Raw genomic sequence first — 26,459 nt, 5'->3', positions numbered from 1 at the left:
CCCCACCTGTCAGGGAGGCTTCTAGCAGCATAAAGGAGATGCCTTAATTTTTGGTGTATGATGATGAGCATGTGTTGACATAAAATCAAGTAAGATAGGTTACTAAGCATTAGGCAATTCTAAAGCAAAAAGTAATCAAGACTCCATCTGGAATCCGGGCGTCCACAATAAGCAGGGATTGCAGACGGGTCGCACTGTGGTGCAGCTGCTCTGGACCTTACGGCAGTACCTGCACAGCGGCGATAGAAGTCTGCATGAACCACAAAGGCAGGTAGGGGCTTCCGAAGCTCAGGGCTCGGATAAAGCTACTGCTCCGTCTCAGCATGTTTTACGGAGAAGCACAAACGAATAATTCTCAAGTGCGAAGAGGGAATCTAGACTTTGACGTTTGTGGTTTTAAAATCCCAGATTTGTATTTTTAGGGTGTTGGCATTTGGGAAGAGATTCACTTGAAGAGAGCAGTGGGAAACAACCAGAGTTCACAAGCGAGCATCCCAATCTTACCAGATTCAGATTCATCTAGTGAAATTATCCATAAATGCTCTGATGGAAACAGGAACAAAAGAATATTCTGGGGCCTATTCTTCACACAAAGGGAACACATTTTAGTGGAGAGCTAATCTGCATTGGAAATTATCCAATGGAATGGAAGGGTTGAAGGTGGGCGTTAAGGTGAAGCAACTTGACAAAACACCTCTGATAACTGAATTGCCAACAGAGGAATGTATGTGTTTCTGAATGTGAGAGATAGATGTAGATGAGGGTTGATATAACTAGAGCCACAAGGGTCCAAGATCTATTAGAAAGGATCCAAGGTGGAAAGCTAACTCTTTACTATCTGTGTGAGAGAAAAGCACATAATCTGAAATTTGCTAAATGTTCTTGGGTATTACCAGAACTGCCCATGTCCATGGTGATAAAGCTTTTTAGGGCAAGAATTTTAAAATCTAAGGTAGTTGAGTTGAGAAAGTGCTTACAACTTCTTGTAATTAACTTCTTGGAAAAACAGCTGTTTCTGAGGCAGAAATATTTTTTAAATGTGTTTTGTCAGCTGAGTATTCATTTTTGCCAAAGAGTATTTCATAAATGAGGTTTAGTGATGGGTTTAAAGAGTATTTCTTCTCTGAGCTGATGCATGTACATCTTTTCTCCATTTGTGTATCAAGAGAACATCGAGGGAGCGCCTGGGTGGCTTAGTCAGTTAAGCGTCCGACTTTCGCTTAGGTCATGATCTCGCAGTTCGTGGGTTCGAGCCCCGCGTCGGGCTCTGTGCTGACAGCTAGCTCAGAGCCTGGAGCCTGTTTCAGAGTCTGTGACTCCCTCTCTCTCTGACCCTCCTCTGCTCATGCTGTCTCTCTCTCTCTCTCTTCTAGAAATAAATAAAACATTAAAAAAAAAAAGAGAACATTGAGCAAATGCATTTTCTCTTGGTTTATGGAAGGAACTGGGGGTAAACTACACAATTTTCTTACCGATAAATGTCAAAAAGAAAAACTGAAGTATACTTCCAAGCAAAATTTATTAGATGTCTATTCAAGAAAAACACAATGACCTTCGCTTGTAAGAATTCAAAGTCAATTACCTGAAAGCCAGGTATGAATATTTTTCCTTTTAAAATCAGATACAGAGAGTAGAAACAGTAATTTTTCTTAAATATGACAGGCAACAGATATTGAAATCTTTTCTCATAAATGGCATCAAAGATAATTATTCATTTATCAGCAAAGCTGCATGCAGTTGACTCAGTTTCAACCCCAAAGCCTTTAAAATATAAAGCTGGTTGTGAATTTGACAGTAATCAAGGTAGTCTACTCAAAGATGTTTCTTTACCTTCTTTCTAATGAAATTCCTCTGTAATCAGTATTTATGTACATTTCAGTTTGGCTGCTAAGATCTTGTAAGTTCATAAACTTTTGCATAAATGCTATCTTACAGAACTGCGCAATCAAGGTGTGATTGTGATCCGTGGGATATGTGAAGGATAATCTGTTGAAAGTGTTTTAGCTTGGTTTAAAGTGAAGGATAAAGACCAAATTAGGAAATTCCCATTTTCTCAACAACTAAATAGTCTGTACAAAAAAAGAGCAAACATATGTACAAAATGCTAGGGTCTACGTACATTGTGAAAAGATCAATCACTGTCCACAGAAGAAACGCCATAAAAAGGTTTATCTATAAGGTGCTCAAGATCCAAATATGAATAGTTCTTATGCAAAGTCATAAGAAATACAAAGCTAGTTCTCAAGTTATGTGTAATTCAGGCACTGTTGACCATATTAAATCTTTCAAGTCCCTAAACCATTTTGTAAATTTCTACTTGAGAGCAGAAAATATAACCTGAATGATTTAACATTGCCTCTAAAAAGTGCCTAATGTATTCCGAGGAAATATTTTACACACACCAGGAAAATCAGGCTCAACATATTCCTGTCCTCAAATGTAGCCAGGATTCTGAGTTCCATAGAAGAAAAATAATTATCATAGTAAAAATAACTGTATTGATCATAATCCTTGCTAAAACCAGCCTTCATACTTGTGATGCTTCTGAAGTACTCTATTTCTATAAAATAATGCATGGGATTCCTTTACATTTCCATAAAATGTACAACATACCATACAGATTGTCTGTTCTCACACAATCTCAAATGTATATGTGTGCACACAGTGAAATCTTACCTATGAGTATTGCTTACAGATACTTTCAAGTGTCTACATTAGAATAATTCTTTGCACCTCTCACTAACACTGTTTTTATTAAAATTTTACCAGATAAATAAAACACTAAGAGCTCATTGTTCATGATGCTGATTATTACATTTTAATATAAAATAGCAATGCAACTTTACAACACAATAGGTTTTTTTTTTTTTTGTAGTCTAGCTAAACCTCTTATAGTCTCATGATTATTACCAAAGGCTCTTATTCACTTACGGTTTGCACTTCTAGAAAGTACAGAAGAAACTGCAGGTAAAGACTCCTATTTGAAAACTCACATTCAGTCAACAAAATCACACTCATCCAAATTAACTTTCCTACTCTTGCTTTCGATTTTGTAATCACTGTGCGTATTACAAGATATAAGTGCAGGCAAACGATAGCCGAAGTACAGTTTTCATGTCGTGTAAACCAGGACACTAGGCAAACTCGTGAAAGGAAAAATATACTGCCAAGCTAAGGATGCGAAAATGCAAACCACAGCATTTAGTGATGTTCAATCTCTGGTTGCCTGAGGGGAGAATTTCTTTCAAAGCGTACTAGAGAGTCTCCTGGAGACATTTCCTTTTTTTTTTTCCGCCCTCAAACACTTAACCCTTTCTAACTATAATGATTTTCTTTCTGATCTCATGTATCGACTTTTCAAAGTTTAGAGCAGAAATCAGGAATATGCACTTTCACGTGGAAGCAAGTCTTCCAGCCTCCCCAGGGCTGGGCGGCAGGCAGTTCCTTTGCTGGTGGTTTGGTGGCAGGTAGAGATGGTGACGATGGGTGACTTCTACTGGAAATTGGAAGGCAGGACCCCAGGAGGGAAGAGGAGGCCTGAGGGTATCTTTCAGGCAAGGTTATGCAGACCTGGTGCTGAAATGCGGCATAAAAAGGAGGGAGAATGATTCACAGCCGCTTGACATAGTTTCCGGGAAAAGTACCAAAGAATTTGGTTCTTCTCGAGGTTCCTGAAAATAGAAGCAGTAAATAAAATGAACAACAATGAAATAATCAGTTTATCTATGCGGGCTTGAAAGCTCTTCATTGACAAGCCTCCACTGCGAGAGCAGCAGGGTTTGGGAAAGAGAGAGCAAACTCACTTGAAGGCAGAGCCGACAAAGTGAGCAATTTTATCTATACTGCCTGCCGCCTTCCCCGCCTCTGAAGGTTCAGTGCCATGTCCCATTGTCCCATCACACCCCAGGCTAAGCGAAAACACTCAGTCTCCCTGCCTGAAGGGAAAGACAATTCTGCTGAGGAGGTGGGTTTTTAAGTGTAATGATAAGTGTAACATGCTCCATCCCCACGGCTGCTAGACAAGAGTGAGGAAGGGAAGAGCACTGGGGAAGTGACGTTTTCAAGGACAATCTAAATAAAGACAAGGCTGGCAGTGTGATGGGATGGACCAGAAGAGTGCAACACAGTGTGACAATTGCATTATCCAGGACCATCCAGTTTTACGATATCTTAGAAGAGCATGCTGAATGCCACCTCATTCATTTACAAATAGCACTGCCAGAGTCCTTGATAAAACATAAAAATGTATAGTCACTAAAGGAAAGAAAAGACCAAGAACTATTTGTGGACAGGGGTTCATCATCAGATACAAGTGGCCACCATCAAGATGGCCTTTGGTTTCAAATAGCAAAATCCCTTTGAAACTTTTAATAAAGGTTGGTGCGCTGAATTCTTCCTTAGCATTTCCAGCGCAGATAGAGTGAAGAGAGACTCTACAGTTTCATTTACCATTTATGTTCTGGAACTTCTTGTCTTGATTTCCTTGATTTTCTTTTCCCCTGTATGGGTTAGCCATTTATTTTTATTCTAAATGGGGGAATTAATATGAACAGAAGCAGAGGCTGGTGTCTGCTCTGTTCTTTTATTATTTTCCTCACTGATTTCCTCACTAAAGAAAATTCTCATTTCCTCATCTTGCCTCCTCTATTCCCCCTGTGCCTGCCTTTCTTTCTTTCTTTCTTTCTTTTCTTTCTTCCTTCCTTCCTTCCTTCCTTCCTTCCTTCCTTCCTTCCTTCCTTCCTTCCTTTCTCTTTCTTTCTCTTTCTTTCTTTCTTTCTTTCTTTCTTTCTTTCTTTCTTTCTTTCTTTCTTTCTTTCTTTCTTTCTTTCTTTCTTTCTTACCGCTTTCTTGTGTGTCCCATTGTATGATTCTCTTATCTTACAAATGTTTTCTCAGAAAAGCTCTCTTCTTCTTTTAAGATGGTAAGAATGAGATTTTCTTTTAAGTAGTAAGAATGGAACTTCTCTCTACTTTTACAAAAAATTAACATGGAGGTGGAGCATTGAATTTTCAGGGCACTTAACATCAGACCTAGTAAGTAGATGAATTGCTCACTTCATCTTGTTTTTTTCCCCAGTTAGATCCTCACTGCTGACACCTAACTGACCAATGTTTTTCGTTCAGGAAACACTGTTGTTATGGTTCTTAGATCTCACTCTTTTCCAGGTTGGTGCTATTCAAAGAAATTTTCTCTCTCAGTTGAACTGGAAATAAAACTAGCAGAAAAAAATCACTAGCAGAAAAAAATCACTAGCAGGAAAAAAATATCTGAAGCAGTAAATACTAAGCCATATGAAAAATGCAGTGCAATGTGGGAAAGATCCAAGCATTACAAGTGCCTTTGACTATCACAGGTGAGCAAATACAAGCAAGTTATAAAATGGCCAAAGGCGTGTGAAAGGAAGTGTACACATACCCACAAACCATCCATCGTCACACTTCTCCATCACGTCAATGACATCGCTTTCTCTGAGCTCCAGCTCATCTTCATTCCTAGGAGTATAGTTATATAGAGCCTGAAACCTTAAACAGGACAAATGGATGCATTTAAAAACAAATCTTTATAGCTTTGTGAAACTATAGAAAATTATACAATAGTCATTTTCCTGTTAACATTTCTATTCTTATTAACATGTAAAGTTAGATAGTGTAAATCTTTGGTAAGCATGGAAAGTAAATAGAAATATTTAGGTTGTCATGGGACTTAGACCACTCTGATAGCATTTCAAAACTACAGTAAAGATATTTGTGGAAGGTTAGAATATCCACAAGTTGAACTAAAGCATTTTGACATTTATAAATCAGACCTGTATTGCAACTGTCCACTCATAGATATCATGAAGACATTAAATAATAGTACTGAATATAAAAGAAGTGATATGTGTTTTATCCAGCAATGTAAAATGGATTACAGCTTTAGCTGACCATAATCAAAAGCACATAATGGAGACTTCCAAGTTGAATTTTCAAATGATTCTAAATTGAGATGTTCAAACTGTCTCAGACATGTCTTCTAAATTGTTATGTGGGGATTACTGTAAAAGAAAAGGTTATTTTTTCCACCAACAGGAATTCTTTACAGCTGCTTAGTTTGATAGTTTGAGCCAGTGTTTTATGAGAATTTAGAATTTGAAAATCTGTAATTCACCTATGAAGTCAAGCAGATATATTCTATGCTCCGCGATCACTGAGCCAATATCAAACAGTAGATTATGGGTATAAGGTTCTTTTTAAAATAGGTCCTGGAGAAATTGTGTTTGATGTTGGAACTCTCCCTTGAAATAATTTTATATAAAAAAGAATTACTGATCAGAATGCTTCCACTTTCCTTTCTCTGCCTGAATTCTTTGAGAGCCCTTATTTTGGTGATGTTGATCAATAAAATTGAATTTGTGGTTAACAAAATAGTGTATATTTGGGGCGCCTGGGTGGCTCAGTCGGTTAAGCGTCCGACTTCGGCTCAGGTCATGATCTCACGGTTCATGGGTTTGAGCCCCATGTCAGGCTCTGTGCTGACGGCCAGCTTGGAGCCTGGAGCCTGTTTCGGATTCTGTGTCTCCCTCTCTCTGGCCCTCCCCTGCTCACGCTGTCTCTATCTCTCTCTCAAAAATAAATAAAACATTAAAAAAATTTTTTAAAAATAGTGTATATTTTACTGCATAACGTGGATGGATTGGCATTTGGGAAGTGAAGACAAATTCCAACAGCTGAGCATTTCAGGAAGCATTTGATATGCAATTAACATGCAAACTTTACATTACTATTAAAATATTACCAATATAATGAGGGGGGACTTTAAAATATCAGTGAATTTTTGTTTTTGCTGCTTCTTATAACGTTGTATGATTCTGCCAATGCAAGAAAATAAAAACCACATTTCAGGGCACTTTGGATTTTTAAGGTCAACTTTAGAAAGCAGATAATATTGAATACTGCTGAAACAAGAATGATTTACATCTAATTACTTCATTCGCTCAGAAAATCACATTTTGGGGGAACAAAACTATTCTATCATTTGAACTCAAACATCATGTCATAAATCAGGAACATGGCTCCTTTGGCTTTCCTCTGTCCATGAACTTTTTCAGATCAGGAGACCCAGATAAAGTTAGCTTGTAGCAGGGGTGGGTGATGGTGGTGGCTGTCTGGGAAAGAGCTGGTGAGATGTGGTGCTTTGGCACACATCGTCTGCTAGAATACGTTATTTTCCCCGGCTGGTACCAAAGCCTGAAATCACATCTTTAGAGCTCTCTTTCCCTGTTAATATTTTATCCTTCTAGAAAATCTTTTCTGCCACTTGCACTCTTTTGAAACTGGGCATCTGATGTCTTCTTTTGAGAAAGGATTCTGATTGTAGAGGAGAACAGAGAAAGGTAGCCAGAATCCCAAAGCAGTGGTAAAAAAAGACAGGGAGGTTTTGGAAACCAACATTGCTTAATTTCAATATTTGCACGGGGCCAGCTTGTTGTTTGTTTTAAGGATTTGATTTGGAGGCTGCTCAGGTGAGGGGATGGTATCTTTTGTATATTCCTATGGGGAAAGTTGATTTCAACCTGGTCCCTTTACCAGTTTCACATTCGAGAGACACAGTCATTCCTGGGAGGCTGATTCTACAGATATACATTGAAGCTCTTGCTTTGGAAAACACTGGTTCTCTGACTGAACTTTGCAGGCTTCGGCCTTCTTCCCTCGGGCACTTGTCCAACCCCTTATGGAGACAGGCCCATTTAAGGCCACCAAACCCCAGCTGCTTGAAGAATCTCAAGGTCCCAAGAGCTAAAAAAACAAAATTGGCACAAACTCCTACTTCACTTTGGTATGACAAAAGCCAGTGTGCTTGTCCAAATTTACTTACCATTCGGATTTAATTAAACCACAGGAAAAAAAAAAAAAGAAAGAAAAAAAAGAAAAAAATTGGGAGTTTCATGGAAAACATAACAAACCTTCCGGAACACCCCCCTGCCTCTGTTGGCTTTCAAAACCAGTGTTGCACGACAGGAAATGCAGCCGAATTACAATTAAAATGCTATTTTGAAAGATGCTGGTGAGATGAATGATGGTGGTGAAGTCAGGATGCTTCCAAAACAAATTTGTCTTTTAAATAAAATATGCTCAGCCAAGTTTGAAGCTGTCTCTATAACTTGCAATGTTTCCCATAACACATTTTACTATAATTCTGAATTGTGGCAACATTATTATAACATTAGGTGCCTATTTTCGTTCCAATCTATTTTTTAAATGAAAGAGATTAAGTGACACCCCATCATTCCACTCATTGGGGTTGTAATTAAATAGAAATTTAGTAAAGAATGTTTCAATGTCCACAGCAGGACCTTGAAAATGTGCCTTCTCCCACCTGTAAGCTCTGTGGTTTCCATAAATACCCAAATGACCAACACTTGGAAGTATTCAACTTTATATGACATAAGACAGTATAGCATAATATATTTATTAATACATAAACTCCTTAACAGCTACTTAATACAGTGTGTCGGTAATGCAATAGACCTAAACAGGCCCGGAATTTTTTTTTTTGTGATGTGTTCCCATCATTTGCTTAAATAAGAAAACAAACCAAAACTTTAGAATTGCAGGTCATACTTGATTTTTTTTTTCAGTTAAATGGAACTTTGAATGATTCTTACTTCCAACCTATTCTTTTTATAATCTTTTCCCTAACAAGAAAACCTTTCTGGTTGTACTCGGTGAGAGGCAGTCTCAAGGGAGAGATGGTTTCTGAAGAGCATGCTTTTAGCTCAGTGCAAGGTCTCTGAGAAGTGAGGAGGGAGCCAGAGGTGAGGAAGGCACCGGGCCACTTGCTCTAACCCCAGGTGAGCAGAATGTGGGCAGTGGGCTGGAGGCTGTGCTTATGCTCAAGTGTACCCCCCAAGGGTTAGTTCTGCCTGTGCTCCTTTCCAGGGGCTAGCTCCTGACTTACAGACTACGCAGTAGCCAGTGGGAAGTATATAGCCTCTGAACATCTATCATGGGCAAAATGGAGTAGAAACAGATATACACACACAAAAGAGAACCTTAAAGACAATGTCTGACATCCTTGATTTGAGTTGACTTACACGTCAGAAAGGAGAGGGAGTCTGAAGGTGTGAAAAGGGATTTAACTGAATGGGATTTAACCTTGGAATTTTGTTACAAACGTAACACTTCCGGTCTACTTTTACATTCTTCTGGTCTTCAAATATGTGTACAACCACTGTCAGGACATTTCTGTGTCTTTACAGCTGTGGTTACTAGAATTTGCATGGTTGGTAGAACAAAGAGGGAGGCAGATTCATAAATCTTAGGCATTACTGGAACATTGAAAGGCTTTTCTGGCGTGTAAATCAGTCTTCCGCGCAAAACCATGGGTTTCTTTTTAAAATGAACTCTATGTTATGAAAGATAAAAGACTGTTGTAATTTCTCTTAATCACAGAGGCCTCATTTTAGTTACTTTGTCCTCTTTCACTTGCAAAGTTGTACAGTCCTCTGTTTTGGTATACCAGTTGTCTCTTTTGTGAGCCAAGGTTAGTCTTGAACTTAAAAGATAAGAAGAATACTTACGGTTCCCCCCCACCTTGAATGTTTTCATGAGTAAACACAGGACGCTGTGGCTGAAATGAAATGATTTTCAATGTAATCAGTGTTTAAACTGGTACTAAGTAAAAGATAATTTGGATAATGGCATGGTACTTTTCTTGACATTTAATATTTCCTGTTGTAAAAAACCAAGAGGAAGGAAAAAACCAAATAAAGGGTTTCTGCAGGATTAATAATTCAAATATTTTGAAGGGTGCTTTTGATTAAATGAAAATAACCAAGGTTCAAATATTTTGAATGTATCTAGAATCTAGTCTGCTCAAGCTTTAAGGAAAAGTCAGGGTTTAGTCCCATTGATTTTTCAGAGGCCAGGAATATGGCAAGAACATAGACACCAAATCACTAAAATGGGAAATCTGGACACCTTCATACAACCTTATTCGTCATTGTTTTCTCAAACAAGCAGAAAATAAACCACATTTAGTCTAACAGCAAAGTATCCACATTCATTCTACTTTTCCTTCACAGACAACATTTTCACATACAGTACAGATGAAAATATAGATAGGCAGACATCCCATGCTACATTTGAATTAACACTCTCAGTTCTCAATCTTGAGAAAACACATGCATTTTTAAAAAGAGAAAACAGAGAACTTTAAATAGAGCATAACAAACAATATCCAGGTAACATGTAGCATTTTACCTTAGAAGAGAAATATTGGTAGAAATTCCCAGTGCACTGAACTCTCAAAAGAGTTTCCTTTCTTTTTAAACTAAGCATCAAGACCAGTATCTGTAATAGATACTTATAATATTGGAAATGACAAACCTTAGCATCCCACATATCCACATAAATATTGCAACGAATGAAAGTTAACACGTTTGTCGAAAATGTAAACTCAATGTAGTTTATACCGATTGCCTGAATGTTACCATTTCAGGAAAAGAAAAATATTACAATTCATTCACAACACAGTTTAAAGGCATCCTCTTCTAAATGGATGGCTGCATGGTAAAATGAGATAAATAAGAGTTTGCATGACAGTTATTAAAATGTCTTCTTGATGACTACCGAATTAGACGGATCCATGTCCTCAGACATCAGGGCTAATTGCTGGGTCCTGCATTAGAGTGGATTACTCACAGGCTCAGCATTTTCCCCTGCAAATTGTCCGTTAAAAATCCCACTGGCCCAAGAACAGATGGGGAACTCTGGGGTTCCTTTCAGTCTATGAGTCTATAATTAGCTCCCCTTCCTCAGTTCTGTATTCACGCCCCTCCCATTCAAGCTGTCTTTCTTGCATAAGAAGACTAGGCTCTTAGGACCCCTGTGTGGCTCAGTAGGTTGAGAATCAGACTTCGGCTCAGGTCATGATCTCACTGGTTCCTCAGTTTGAGCCCCACATGAGGCTTCCTGCTGGGAGCCTGTCAACACAGAGCCCGCTTCACATCTTCTGTCCCCCTCTCTCTGCCCCTTCCCCACTTGTGCTCTCTCAAAAATAAATAAATATTACAAAAAAGAAGACCGGACACTTACATTACTAAAACTTTAAGCATTCAATCTATTAATTGGAAGTGTTTACTTCTTAGAAATTTCACTCAGCAGTCTGCGTAAGGAATATATAAACCTAAGACTAAACAGTGGATAGAAATGACTGGACATGTGTATGGCTTAAGAATATAAAACTTCTAGAAATCAATATAAAATTACTCACAAAGTATTTATTATTAAAATGATAAAATATACTATTTTAAGAAAGATGGCTGCTAAGCCATTTTCTAGCCATATTAAGGCCATTTAATTCAATATAAATATATTGAGGGATCCTATAATTATTATATATAAATAATAATAAGTACATAAATATATAAATAAATAAATATTATATGTAAAATAAATATAAGCCACCCACAAGCCTATATCCTATTAAATGTCTTCAAATCCTCATCCAATCATGTACATATAACTTTTAGGCAGAAATAAGATATGTATATATCAATTAATGTTTTATGATAGTTGTCCAGTCCTCTTTTTCATTTTAAGTCACTGCAGAATAATATCCCTCACATATGTGTAGCTATACTTTTTAGTTTTCCTAACCATTTCTCTTTTGGTTTTGAAGTTAAGGTTCAAACTTAAAGACTAAAGAGTCTAGCCTTTTTTCACGTTCATAAGCATCAATGCTATAAGCATTTTTATACAAAGAATTAAATTTTCTTTTGGACATTCTTTAGAATTCACTTCCAGGAGTAAAATTTCTGGCCAAAGATTATACATTCAAGCCACATGATACTGAAAATGCTCGTGTTAATCACTCAAAAAAATATAAAACTTTAAAAAATCAAAATGCTGTATTTCAAAGCATATATGAGACAGCTGCCGTTGTCTCACAAAAACAGCATAACACCAGTTATAGTGCAGAACAAAGTTAATTAAGAAAATATCATCTGATGATCTGTTCTTACCTTCAGAGAAAGTGTTTCATGAAATGTAGTTCGTTGCGCTCTTTCCACATATTTTAAGTCATTCTAATGTTTTTAAGTTGAGTATGAGTTTTACTTTTCCACCATGGCATCCATGGTAAATCTGGGAGGTCTAGTTTTCCTTGCTCTCTTCTGTTAAATGTGAATATGACTTAATTTTTTAATTTTTAAAAAAATTTTTAACGTTTAATTTTTGAGAGAGAGAGAGAGAGAGAGTGAGCAGGGTAGAGGCAGAGAGAGAGGGAGACAGAATCTGAAGCAGACTCCAGGCTTTGAACTGTCAGCACAGAGCCTGATATGGGGCTCGAACCCATGAACTGTGAGATCTTGACCTGAGCTGAAGTCAGATTTGTAAGAGACTGAACCACCCAGGAGCCCCTAAATAAGACTTTAAAAATCAGATTGTTCATTGAAATAAAACAATCTACTTTTAAAGTCCCTATGGGACCTTCTTGTTGTCATCATTACAATTCTACTACTTTAATTCCTTTAATTCCACTCACATCATAAGTTATTTAAATGAATCATCCTCTGACAATTAGGAACCTTGGGCTGTTGCCAAAAGTATGTGGCTCCCTTAATACACAGGCTTCTTGTCTCAAGGACTCATGCTCCTCGGTAAGCCAGCCAGTAATGTCCTTGTTTTTACCAGTCCTTTGCAATATGCCTTTTCTCTTCCTTTATAACTTTCAAGTGAACCTCCCACCCCCTTCTCTGACTTACTGGCTTTCTATACTGTTCACATACTCAGGCCAAGATTTATCACAACCTTTATTGGCACTATTATCTTAGTGACTTTAGGAACTTTTCTAAGTTCACTTTTAACAGGAATCATCTCCATGTGACCCTGGATAGTTAGGAACCAGTTTTGAGGAAATATGACTAGTTACAGTATTTGAATTAATTTATTTTTAAAAATATTTGGTCCATAGAGGAACAAGTGGCATTAATAGCTAATTAGGAGGGCACATTCCTGTCTTTCTGATATTGGCACTGACTAACAATGTAGCCTTGGATAGTCACCTCAGCTTTCTTTTCTCTAAAACCAAAGAGTTGGCTAGGATGGTGGTTAGAATCTTGTCCCCCTCAGGGAATCCATTTCCACAGACACACTTCTTCTGTTATGTTTAGGTGCTTTCATCAGCCTTACCCTCTTTTGTCAGAGAGCTGTGACAGCTGACACTTGTCGATTAATTCTCAAGTGCCCCAGTCATGTAAAAAGTCAGAGTAAACAATTCAGCTTCATTTTTCAGATCAGTGAACCAAAAACTCGAAGATCATTTCTTAATATCACAAATAAGTAAAAAGAAGAAACAAAGTTTTGACTGGCACTCATAGTGAAAGATTACTATGATGGATTAGAAGGATCGGTATCTTTATTTTGTCTTTTAGGCAAGTGTTTATGTTCTATATGGATACTCAAACCAATCATCTTAGGAGACTGTTTTTTGCCTTAACCTTTCCTGGTGTTAAACTCTAAGGGCACAAACCTTGAGGAAAAGATCTGTAATGTATTTGCACTCTATTGCCACTGAATGGTGAGTAGTGGAAGCAACATGCTAAAAGTTTATGCCTTTGGACAGCTCTCACGAATTTCGTTCCTTCACCCTGGATTCATTTTGAAAGGATATTTTAAAGACCATAGAGCATTGTAGAACAGACATTCATGTGTTTTTCTGACTATATACTTCCCTTCCCATGTTTTAAGTTCTTGAGAAAGGATCCCTGTTTAGCCACCAGTATTTTTGGTCTGTGCTTGCTTCTGTTTTAACTCTGCTTGGCGTTACTCATAACTTCTCAGCAGTGTTGTGAGCAATATGGAATCTATACTTGTGACATTCAGAGAGTCTTATGTCTGTCTTAGGAGTACAGTAAAATTGGAAAACCCAATGAAGCGCCATGTTGTTTTCATGGAATCCTAAATATTTAACTTTTTTCCTTGGCAATGTAGCCATCTCTCTCTCTCTCTCTCTCTCTCTCTCTCTCTCTTTTAGTGTAGCTATTTTTTTTAAGTTATCAAAAGCAGATACCAATGGGACAGGTTTTAAACACATGCTAATATTCAAAGCCAGAACCAATCCAACCATAAGGGAACGGGTCTGAAATATCCTAGAGCCTCTGGTTTCAGTAAAACATGTACTTGCCTTGTTCAGATGGGGAGATGCAGTCTGTTCAGAAGCCATCTATCTATCTCAGCAGAGGCATCTCTGGAGGATAAGCTTTATCTAGTATTTGGTAATTCTTAAGTGAGGATTGGCTGTAACTTTAAATACTAATGTGGAAGAATATTTGAAGGAGTTATAGGTATTTCTAGAGATTTTAGTCATTTTTTCCCCAGAAAATGTTAGGGGAAGTACTTGCCAACCAGAATTCGATGACATTCTCCTAATGACAGTCCCATGTTTATGTTTATAGACTTACTTTTCCTCCTTAAATGATGGTACACAACTTTGGATGGATCTAAAGAACATAGAATATATTTTTTTTTCTGGCAAAGAAAAAAACTTGAGGTGATGCAAAACCTAGCATCTCCCATTTCCCATGACCCATGGGAAATTTATGGTTGGGCCATATTAATTGTGGAAAAATCTTTCTTTTTGTTTTGGCTCTAGAAGGCCCTTGTGTGAGTGAGTCTAAGAATCCCTTCAAATCAACATTCCTCTTTCTCTATGGCAACCCAAATCTCTGCCTCAGAAACAAAGTGAGGACTTTTTATGCAAAGCAAAAAGCACAAAGATGGCATAAACACAGAGAAGTATCTACATTTTTTGAAAGTGGAAAAGGAAACCCTCTTTGCAATCAATCAGGCCCTTAAAAATTTGCAAACCATAGTCATGTAATAGACTAGGTAAGGTTAAACCAGGGTTTATTGAAAAGAAATGGTGAAAAGACTGACTTTTGAAGAGATGGAAATCCCCAAACACCTTGGCTGCCTCCCTAAGAACTGACAGTACCATTTAGATACTCATTCATAAGAAGGCACTTTTGATGTGATGTTTCAGAACTAAAGAGTTACAGAGACAAGTAATTTCACCTTTAAATTCAATCAAAGCTGTCTAGAGCCTGGAAGTATCTGGAGTCCAGGACAGTAGCATTGGCTTAAAAAGAGTCATGGAGTGAATGTAGCACACAGCACCAGAGCAACAAGGTATTTTGCAGCAAGGATTGTGGATTTAAGAAAAAGAAACTGAATGCCACAGAAACACATCATTGGAAGTATGTGAGTTCAGTATATGATTGGCAGCAGCCTTATTCTTCGCATTAAGAACCGTGACTGGAAAACAGCGATTTACAGGGAATGTGGAAGCTTGAGATGGATGTAGAAGATGATGTACACTACACCGTCATCTGTATCATGAGAATCTCGTCATAGATTTTTGGATTTTGGAAAGCTTACACACACACACACACACACACACACGAGGGAAACATACTGCTCAAAGACAGCAGAGGATTTTTGTGTTGATCTGATTTCATAGCTCATCATAGTTGGGGTCACTTCGTTTCAAGGGTACCTCTAGCCCTACTTTAGGGGCAAAGCACAGCAATGACAATTTAAGGAGGTGCCACCTACTGGGGTTGGATGGCCAGGGTGCCTGGCTCAAGGTGGGGCGTTCTGACCCTACCCTGTGGGAACCGCTGAGCCCTCTGACAGGCGAACTGCAGGGTCTCCTAGACATCACTGGGCTACGCGGAGGCTTACCCAAGACAAATATCTCGCTTTTTAAGTCAGCCTGGAAAAGCCATAAGAGGTTAGTTAGTTCTTGTCTTCAGTATACAGCCTTCAGGAGAAGCTTTCCTGTTTTGTTTTTTCATGCACACGCACGCAGCATGCCAAACTCTTGCATAGCAGCAGAGCAGGGAGGGTTCACCAGTCTGCGGACAGCTCTTCTGGCTGCCTGTAGGTTTCACGCCACAGGCATCAGGTGCCGCTTTCATACGGAACTCAACAGGCATGGCAGAGAAAGACTTATACAGAGAAGCTGGCATAAAAAAGATGTTTGAGTGCAATATCGATGGCTGAGAACACATACAAGAATCTTTACATCTCTAATAGAATGTTTAACAATGGGATTCAAGACACCTTCAGATCTGACCTGTTTTCTTTGTGCATATTTGAATAGACGCAAGGTAAAAGAGGGAAATTTCACTTAATACGCATCAAGTTTCATAAAAAGTCTCAGTCATTTGTCAAGGGCAAATTTTCTAACAGAACACATAAGAAGAAAGTATTGCTTTTCTGGGGGAAAATGGTGAGATATAAGTAAATACTGAGTACTGTCCTAACTCCACCTTGTGACTATTTTGGCATTCTTCCAAAGTAATATTTTTAATAGGACAGCGAGTAAACTAACCTGTCTTGTGTTTGAGTATGCTTTATATTCCTTGTATGGATGGGATCTACCACTTGTCCAAAGTCCTTGACAAGTATTTGATTTGCTTATGGGAACTTCAGCAGGACTAAAGAAAGGACTTTTCAATAAAAACATGATTTTCTAAACTCTCATTGAAGAAAGTTTTTATAATGACTGACCTCAAATCTGCAGTCTCTGGATATGAAATGCATTAAGCATTTTTCTCTAAGGGTTGTGGCAGAGAATCCTTGATATTCTCCAGTATCCATTTTCTTCTTGGTCTGTCCTCTGTAATAGAATCCTGATAGGCACAGGGACATTCTGAATCAAGTCTTCCTTGTATCTAAATGTGCTCATGTGATAAGTTCTGACAGACGGGATACCCAGAAGAAAGGGGCTGCGAGAGCTGGTACAGCCACTTTGGACCAGGCAGTGGGAGCTTTTCACTGGGGAAGAAGATATGCTAGAATAAAGTGGAATCTCTTGGGTTTTCTGATGACTCTGGAGCCACATACCAGCCCTGGATGCTCTACACTTAGGCACAAGAGAAATAAATTCGTACATTGTTTAAGCTATAATTGTTTTTTGGCACTGCAGCCGTCCCCATTTCGACTTATGCAAGGAGAGGTTCTACAAACATCAAGGCTAATAGAGAAAAAAAAATTTTTTTTAGCTGTTGGAATGATGCGGATAAACAGCTGGAAAGATAGTTTGAACATATTAGGAAGAACCGGGGCTTAATTCCATGTTAGAAACCATGCTCAAGGGGCTCACTCTCCGATGGGGTGCCTTTAGAGTGAGGAGGCTTTCCTATGGCCTCACAAAAACTGAGTATCATGGAAGAAGCCCAAAGAAGAGTCTTTCTACCTCTTCATAAAGAGTCCCCATGCCATAAGTCTCTTAGATGGGATTCAGCTTATAGAAGAGCTGAGAATGATGATAATTTTTATTATAAACACCATTATTAAAAAAAGATGTTCAAAAGACTAGAGAAAATGCTGGTTTCTGATGTATATATTACTCATAATTTATATGTACATTTCCAGTCTTCTGTCATTTATAACGTGTGGGTGAATTTTGCATTTATGGAAGATTTTGGATTGGATAAGACAGGCTTACGTTATCTCAGAAGATACTTTAAAGGAATAAAATTGCATTAAATTTTATTAAAAGTATAAAAGTGCATTAAATGGGTGATGGGGCTGATAAAAGTATAGTAATGACTTCATGCATACTATGCTATACCTACTCAAACATTATTAAAAGTTTATTTCGCCTTTGCTTTTAGTGGAGGGTTACTTTCTTGGTAATGAGCATAACTTCCATTCTTGAAATGGAAGAAATAGGAAGGCTTCTTAGAGGACTCAAGCCTGCACAGTTTATCAGTGTCAGATGTGGGATTAAACTATAATAATGGCCTAAATTTTGCAGCTGTTTCAATTTGCATTTATATTTACAATAAGCACAAATGACGTCGTCAACTTATGTTTTTCCAATGAATAGAAAAATACATTTATAACGTTTTCAAACAGCTCAGTGGGGGATTAAAAATTATCATTTGCTCTTAAGCATGAGATAAAGTAGAGAAAAAAACCACTTCATTTTTCTGGACTTAGTTATTTGATGTAGTTTCGAAAGTATTCTTTGAAAACATTGTTAAATACTTCCATTCTCTCCTACCATTCTGCAAACAACTGAAACCTAATGTGTGTATGAGGTGAGCTTGGTACTTGCACAGTAAGCTTGCATAAAATCCTGGTTTTGTCCTTGATAGTACAATGGCCGAGATCTTCATCTCTCTAAATTCTATGCCTTTCCCTACTTGTTTGTTAGCCCTTAAACTTTGTCAATAAATGATTCTAATGTTATTTTGCCATTTATTGACAAAGTTTAAGGGCTAACGAACAAGTAGGGAAAGGCAAGAATACATACTTTGGCCTTAAAAAGAAAACCACAGAAGAAGTAGGGGAAAGGCAAATTCTTGGTCTTAGATATAATCTAAAGTATTATTATTATTATTACTATTAAGATTTCCCAATTATTTCATGCCAGCCAAAACGAAACGTCAAAGGGCAAAGAACAACTAATCTTTAAAGTATTCCACTTTTTAAAAAATTCCTTTCACACACAAGATGTGGGTGAAGTTAGTGATGGGGGCTGGGAATATTGCTCAGATGGCCTTTCTCTGGTGTTGGTGCTTCCTGGTACAGAAACTCGACTCTACCAGAGCCTTCTCCTAACTGTAGAGGCTCTCATTCACGTTCAAAACATTGGATGTGAGGGTGGGTTATCATGTGAAGTCATCACCGTTTGTCTAAAGGAAGAGATTTCAGGATCAAGCTGATTGTAGAAGCAGAACTTTTCTGTGATGGAGTGATTTCCTGCTGTGGTTGTCATTAAATCTCTCTGCAGGGCCAGTCATTAATTTTGTTAAAAGTCTTTTTAAATGGTGTCCTTAGCTGCCAGCCCGAAAGTCTCTGAGCTGGGTTCTTTGTTAACTGTTAACAAAGGAAAGTGTCATTCCTGCATCCTCATTAATTTACTTCAGTTTTGTGGAAGAATAGAGCTCAGGTTCTGCTGAACCTGCTGATGGGTAAGAAACACGGAGGCAGTGAGCCCACTGAGAGGTGACAGAAGATGACAGGCAACATGGTGATGTCTTTGAATGGGATGGTCCTTGGAAACAAGTACCTAATGATTTCTTTTTTATTCTTATATGTAAAATTTTGTTTGTTTTACGCCTCAATCTGGGTATGCAAGCATATGTTTTAAATTTGGGGATAGAGGCCATGCCAATGATGTTAAAAGTTAGCAACCAAGATTTACAGGACTTTTTAGAACTTGTAAGATGGCACAAATCTAAATACATGTAATTAATAAAATTCATTTAAAGGCATGCGATAAACCACACTCGGGATGCAGTTACCTTTAATTTTGGTGAATTTATCTCCTGTTGATAAGGGTATTTAGGGAGAAGGGGAGGTGTGTAGGGCTCGGTAGTCTGAGAAAGCATAGAGGCCAAGTCAGAGACAGAGGCCCAGGGAGAACGGAATGGAAGAGAGGGAAGGAGACAGCTGGGAAAAGGTGTAGACGTTGGATCTTCCGGAGAAAATGAAGGCGGCTTAAGGATTGAGGAAAGACAAGATGTGATTACGCCTGTGCCCAGAATGGTCTTTAGAGAATATCCCCCGAACGTGAGTAACGTTCAAGTTCCCAAATGCCCTGGGAAGGGACATTTATAGCAAATTCTTGCTTTAAAAGCACTAACTTTTTCTTTCGAAAGTGACACAGAATTCCCAGGGAGTGTGATCATTTTTCTGATGTGGGTGTCTGGACAGAAGAACCGCCCCCCCCTCCCCCGAGTCCCTCCCTCCAGGCCCCCTTATATTCTACAATTTTAGAATATATTTACAGGATGGCTGCTTCTAAACATGAAGGAAAAACTACAAGCCAGCAATGACTCTTTGTAACTTGCTTGTGAAGTCTTCTAGCTGGTTAGTTACAAAGCTGGGGAACTGACGGATGTGCGGCGGCCGGTGTGCGCCTGCACATGGGTGGTGTAACTGACCCGCGATAGGCCCCTAGAACCGAGGCACCTGCCTAATCACGTCTTACAATTGATCACATTGAAGGAAAATGAGCTATTTGAATAACTGACTTAGAAACATGCTCAACTTTCTGTAATGAATGATCTCTTTTACTAAGTAGTGTATTTATTTTATACAAACACAGGCATGGCTGGATTCTTTGGTCAGGTGACCTTTTCTCTCCTGGTGGAGGAATTAGCCGAGCCTCCTGGTTTTGTGGGGGTCCCGGGGTCACGTGGGCGCTCCGGGGTCACGTGGGCGCGGGTCATTATTTAAGCCCAAGAACACCCCATATTATAGACCACGTGCCTCTATATTTGTTATTGGCAAGATCTTAATAGAAAATATGGGTTTTAAACATTATTTTCATTTTCTGAAATTTTAAAATAGAGGATCCATGGGGGAAAGTGACTTGTATAGGAGCATGATATAAAACATTTTGTTTCATAATTTCAGCATTTGCCAGTTTTCATATTTTCTTTTTAATTTACAGGTTACATATGTGAAAGATCGAGTTTTGTTTTTTGTTTAAAGCAAAAAATTTACAAACTAAAGATTTAGGGTATTTCCCCTCTTTACTAATTAAAATCACTGCTCAAGATTCCTTGTGAGATGCAAATGCATTCATAGTCTTAAGTGGTCACCAACTTGAAGAAATGGCTTCTTCAGAGAGTTAAAAGGGTGCTGGAATACTTTTTTGTTCTGTCTCTCTCCCTTTTTACAAACTGCCGCAGGAAATGGACTCATCTCTCTGTGTATCAATTTTCTGATCTCTAACGTAGGGCTAATAATATAACCCATTTCATTGCTGAAGAGTTCTTAGAATACTGTCTGATACTAAGAGTTCAACTATGTAGCTACATTATTAATAACAAAAAATCAGGAAGACTATAAATTATAGACTTTAAAATATGAATTTCTAGTCATAAATAACTAATGGACTTATATCATACATTTACATCATCTTACTAAAATTTGGTGTGTTTCCATACACTCCTCCACCCCCAACTTACACACTGTTTGTGTTTCTTAAGAGGAAGCCTTCTAGGGCAATGCCAAAATTGATGTTTAGTAATGTGATTAACTGTACTAGCTAAATATAGTAAGACTGGTTAGTTCTTCAGTAATTAGGCAAGATTAAAATACCTCATTACTGGTTTTCATTGCACTGTTGTCTTCCTTAGATATCCTAGGGTCTATGGGGGTGGCTACTGGATATTTTAAACAGTCAGTTTTCCTCTCTTCTTCCTCCTCTTCAATGTGCAGGCTTGGTGTCACCTCTGTGCCATCGCAGGCACACCACAAAGCATCTGGTTCTTGAGACTCTGGCCCTCTTCTGGTGCCTGACATAAACCCCTCATAGATATCCTCATCTTCCTCTCCGATGACAGGGAGACTTTTGGGCAAGGGACCCATATTAGCGTGTGCGGAGGCCACAAACTTATCACCCAGGACTTCAGGTACTTTTTCAGGACCTCCAAAGCCCTTTCGTATTTTTGTCAAATCTGCACATTTGTTCTGAGTTGTCTTTCTGGTATCCTGAAGCGGTGTTGCCTCAAAAGGCCAGACTGCAGCTGAGGTCACCCCTGAGTGGGGCAAAGGTAGCAGAGAAGAAGAAGATTTGGCAGGTACAGAGGCTGGAGGCAAGGGGAGGAGGTCTGAGGTTTCCTCCTTAATTTCAAGGATGGTCTCCTCTAGGATATTTGGTTTGGCTTGGTTGGCTGATAAGGTTAAATCACTAAGCTTCTCCAATTCATCCAAGAAGTTGTCCAGAAAGTGAGGCAGTGTTGGGGTCAAAGGATTTGCCGGTGGACACTTGGCTGTCAGACACAGCCATCTCTGGGCCGTTCTATCTGAGCCCGGTGGAGCTTTGTGCATGGGAGGAGGGGCTGGTTCACTGAAAGCCAACTTAGAAATGAGCAGGGATTATGAAGTTAAAAAAAGAAACCAAGAACATAATCAAAGCACAGAGACAGAGAAATGCAGGAGAGGTGTGGTAATAAATATAAAAATATTTTATGCTGTGGTCTCCATTTGTAGACATTTTTGCTGAATTTAAATTAAATTGTTAGCAGGTTATCTGAACAAGAAAACTCTCGTACTCTTTGGAAGGGGTCAAATGATAAGATAAAACTGTCATAGAGATAATAGGTTCAGACAGTGAAACCCTAGGTGATTTTATCTAATGGATTAGCTCTTTTAAACTAGGTTTCAGATAGGACTCTGAAATGATGTTACTGTCAAATGAAAATCACTATTGAAACCCTTTCTTATTTCCTGAATTTGATTACTGTTCTTTCTTCCTGTAAGTGTGCCAAATCTTTTGAACTTCCATGATTTTCTCACTTAAGTTTGCAAGGTAATTACAGCATACGGCATAAAATATTTTTACATCTTTGTACATTAACACATTTCCCAATGAATCGATTCTGAAAAATATTTTCCACGAACAGGAACTCATAATCAGAATGAAACTAAACTTACAATCACTACTACTTCAAAGTTTAAAAAATCCAAAGTAAGTGTTTACATAGAAAGGGAACATATGATTTTAATGGGAGTAAACTTCTGCTAGGATTCCCATTCTTTTATGTAAACCTGTGGAGTATAGTTTATGAAACTTAATCTCCTGAAATAAAAATATACTTCTGTGTATCTTACTGTTATCACTGTATTTTGGATATGTTGAACAAAACAGAATTTTAATGGAAATTCCTTAAAACTAGTTCTGGAAGGGCTACCTAGAAACATTCTAAGACATTCTATTGCTGAACTGGAAAAAATGCTACGTGCTATACATAGGAAGGCCTTGACAGTCTGGTGGATGGCATTTTACTGTCATTCTCTCCAGGTAGATGGTTTGGGTTTGGAAGATTTCGGAGATGCATTTTCTAGTCGGTTGTTTAAGACCTCACTCATGCATTCAACATTCTTGGGCCTAGGGCCACTTAACTTTTGACTTCTGTGTCCTATAATAGGAACGGGGCATTAATAGAATTTATCTAGCTATTTTTTTTTTTTTAAGGAAATATGATGTCTTGTCACCTTGGGGTGGGGTAAATAAGGCAAAGAGTCTCAAAACTCACATGAGCATCCTAACAGAAGACTCAGGAGGTCTTTAGTCTGCCTAGAACCTGATATAAAGTGAGAGTCTCCATGTGGTCTGTTACTAGACAGATAGCCCTATGTTCAGTTTTTAATAAGACAGAAATTAGCCAAGTCTCATTTGATAGTCTACAGAAGCTCTCTTATTGGCCAGCGTTCTATTTTATGCTCTTTGCTGTGTAACACAATAATGGATTTTGAAAACATGTGAAATGCATAAGAATTCTAGAGTATTGCTTTTCACTTTCACTTTCTCTCATGGTCAGGAATATTATGTAGATGAGGAAGAAAGACCTTTAAATCCCACTATTGTCATGACTGCCACTATCACTATTACTACCTGCTGCTACTACTCCTGGCCTATTACCACCGTGGTCACCAATATACATGTTAAGAGGTTCAAAGTGCTTAGCGTTACAATGGACTTGCTTCTACAAAAAGTCAAATTAAGTATCTGAGATTCCTACATAACATAAATATACCTATAATACAAAAATCATGTAATTACCTTTTTTCCTAAAGCATTAGAAATGAATTCAACTATACTAAAAAGCAGAAATATCGGAAATAGTATCAACTTACATTTCAATCTCTTCTAAAATATAGTATGTCAAGAAATGTGATTTGAGTATGTCAGAGTGATTCATGAGTCAATGAGTTCCTTCTTTTATTTGCAAATATCAGTTAGAAAATAGGATATATAACATTCAGTGTATTTTGGATGTCATGGCTTAGAAGTATATTATAGTTCTTTTTTTGAGAATGATTCAGTTCAACACTAGTGAGAAGTTTCCCTTATTAAGTCAGTGATATCATAGATTACCAGGTGTGATGAAATCATTAAGCTTTTTTTTTTTTTTTTCAAATTATGGACATAAGCTTTTCAACATAGTTTCTTCCCAGCAGTGAAACTAAAACACTAACTAGTTTTTAGTGAAATTTCTTTGTTCATAAAATGTAAAATCTGATATTCTAAGCAAACACTTAGGAAACTGAAAATACATTTAAATCGTATTCACAGAAAAGATGAAAACTCTGTAATCTACAGTATTACATTGCCAATATTAATTAGGACATCATGGAAGAATTTTTTAAATAAGGCTTTATAGATAAATGCTTATTCTTTCTTTTAATACTTTATTTGAAGGTATGGTCATTTTGAAATTCATCTGGTAGTTCTTTTAAGATGACTGAATGATAAATAAGACAAATATATGGATGAAGATTCTGATATTTTCTTTTTGTCAGTAGGAACTATTGAAGGAAGGATGTTGATCTCTAAAAATAAGCTCTGGTAGTGAAGTAAACCTACTAAAGAAGATTCTGGAAAACTTTGTAATCAGACAAAATCTCATTACTGGTCTATTATCCAGGGTTACCAAATTGTTATATTACCCAATGATAAGGCATTTAGAGCAATTACCCTGCAATGGAAACCCAGTCTTCAAAGAGGGGTAGAATAAATAAAATGCCCTTTTAAAAGAAAGTACTTCTCTTGAGACAGTAGACTGTTAGATCATTTACATACATAAAATCCTTCTAGACTCCTTTTTAAGAAGTTGTTTAGGTCCCTGGGGATGCTCTTTTGCATTGGGATCTGAAACAACTTCATGGCTGTGATGTTGATGTTACTTTGCTAGTGCTAAATGGTTTATTTTTCCATGTCCCAACCTTGTTCTCGATTAAAATTTTTAATAAGTTATAAGAAACAAAATGTTTAAGATGTTGGGGAGTACTTACGGTATTTTGGAAATAATTTCTTGGTAATTTAAAGTTTTACACTTGAAGGTTATTGAAAAAGAGAAAGAAGTCCCTAAATACCGTCCATGAAAAGAATACAATATATTATAATTCAATACAAAGTTGAGAAAAACTTCACGCTGTAAGTAAAGAAAGTAGAATAGCCTTTTCTAACTAACCAGTTCAGGAAGCAAAGCCCCTTTTAAACTAAATATTGAGAAAGGTAATTATTTTTAGCTACCAGTTCAAGTGAGATCTGGCAGAAAGTCATCCTAAACCAATAAAATAAACTTGGGGACTCCTAAGAACCAATGACATTTTCATTCAAACTAATAAACAAACTGACTTACAGACCTTAATTAAAAAATTTTACTCTTTCTCTTTCTATATTAAAATACCCCAAGACTTTTATAGAATTTTGTCAACTTAAGTACCATGTGTTATTGAAATAAACCATTTGGGGATCTATCTATCTACCTATCAATACATTCTATACTTACATATACTACTTATACCTATATATAATCCATGTAAAATATGCATATATAAAAATAAAATCAAGCTTCAGAAAAAAACTGAGTTTCAGAAAGCAGATATAATGGTATATATACAGATGTACATCAGATAGGATTTTATGATGCTAATGTTTTCTCTTTCAGTCTTTTAATTGGAAAATAAAATTATCAAAATCAAGTATTAAACCTTTGCACTAGCAACCCTCAGGAAAATTAAGTTATATTGACTTGACATGGCACGCACACTTAGAAACATAACATATATGTTTTGGGCTTTGCAATAGGTATGATATATTAGTCTAAGCTTAACATCACATACTGATGATCTTACATCAAGCTCCCATATGACACTCATATGCTAGAACTTCTTCTTACCTTATTTGAACTTAAGCTGTGGATTCTATCACTAGAATAGCTGTGGGGTATTGGAGGGTCAGGATAGTCCTCAGCACCTTTGGTTGTATTCTTCTTGACAACTTCTACATAGGAAACAGGGAAGATGCCTTGTCTGCTGGTTCCTGGGATTTTACCTTCATACCAGTTTTGATCAACTCTTTTAAGAAGAATAACTCTATCTCCCTGTAATGAACATTAGGGAAATGCATTATAAATAGAGATGCAAGAACATAAAAAAATGTAATTTTCAATATTTTCTAATAAACAATAGTTTTCCATCTGGGAAAGTTTGATACTTCCAGTTTTTATTGTTGTTGTTTGTTTTTGTCAGGAGAATGCAAATAAAGTCTCTGAGCTCATTCCCAAATTACAGATTATCAACATAGATGCAACTTAATCATTCATTGATGACATTAGAATCTCCCCTACGGATGCTTGGTTTATGTGAATGGGTTTACACATGTTCACACTGGTACCACGTGAAATGACTTGTATAAAGTTACTTTATTTTTTTAATTTTTTAAAAATGTTTTATTTATTTCTAGGAGAGAGAGAGACAGCATGAGCAGGGGAGGGTCAGAGAGAGAGAGAGTCACAGACTGAAACAGGCTCCAGGCTCTGAGCTGGCAGTCAGCACAGAGCCCGACGCAGGGCTCGAACCCACGAACCGCGAGATCATGACCTAAGCGAAAGTCGGACGCTTAACCGACTAAGCCACCCAGGAGCCCCTAAAGTTAC

General features: G+C 37.6%; 1 protein-coding gene across 4 annotated transcripts in view; it reads right to left on the bottom strand.

The window, feature by feature from the left end:
- Positions 1 to 1,435: 1,435 nt before the first annotated feature.
- SORBS2 (sorbin and SH3 domain containing 2) overlaps positions 1,436 to 26,459 on the bottom strand; it is a 184,981-nt gene continuing 159,957 nt past the window's right edge. For all 4 annotated transcript variants that reach the window (XM_039241200.1, XM_039241202.1, XM_039241203.1 and 1 more), the window contains 4 exons: positions 25,701 to 25,904; positions 9,561 to 9,610; positions 5,417 to 5,523; positions 1,436 to 3,671 (listed from right to left, as the gene is read on the bottom strand). In XM_039241200.1, coding sequence (XP_039097131.1) covers positions 3,610 to 3,671; positions 5,417 to 5,523; positions 9,561 to 9,610; positions 25,701 to 25,904 — 423 coding nt within the window. In that variant the 3' untranslated portion in view covers positions 1,436 to 3,609. The remainder of the gene's footprint in view (positions 3,672 to 5,416; positions 5,524 to 9,560; positions 9,611 to 25,700; positions 25,905 to 26,459) is intronic.

This window comes from Hyaena hyaena, unplaced genomic scaffold, assembly GCF_003009895.1.
Source record: "Hyaena hyaena isolate Hyena2069 unplaced genomic scaffold, ASM300989v1 scaffold_190, whole genome shotgun sequence".
Taxonomy (NCBI): domain Eukaryota; kingdom Metazoa; phylum Chordata; class Mammalia; order Carnivora; family Hyaenidae; genus Hyaena; species Hyaena hyaena.
The sequence above is the reverse complement of the archived record's forward strand: the minus strand, read 5'-3'. Positions and strand labels throughout refer to the sequence as shown.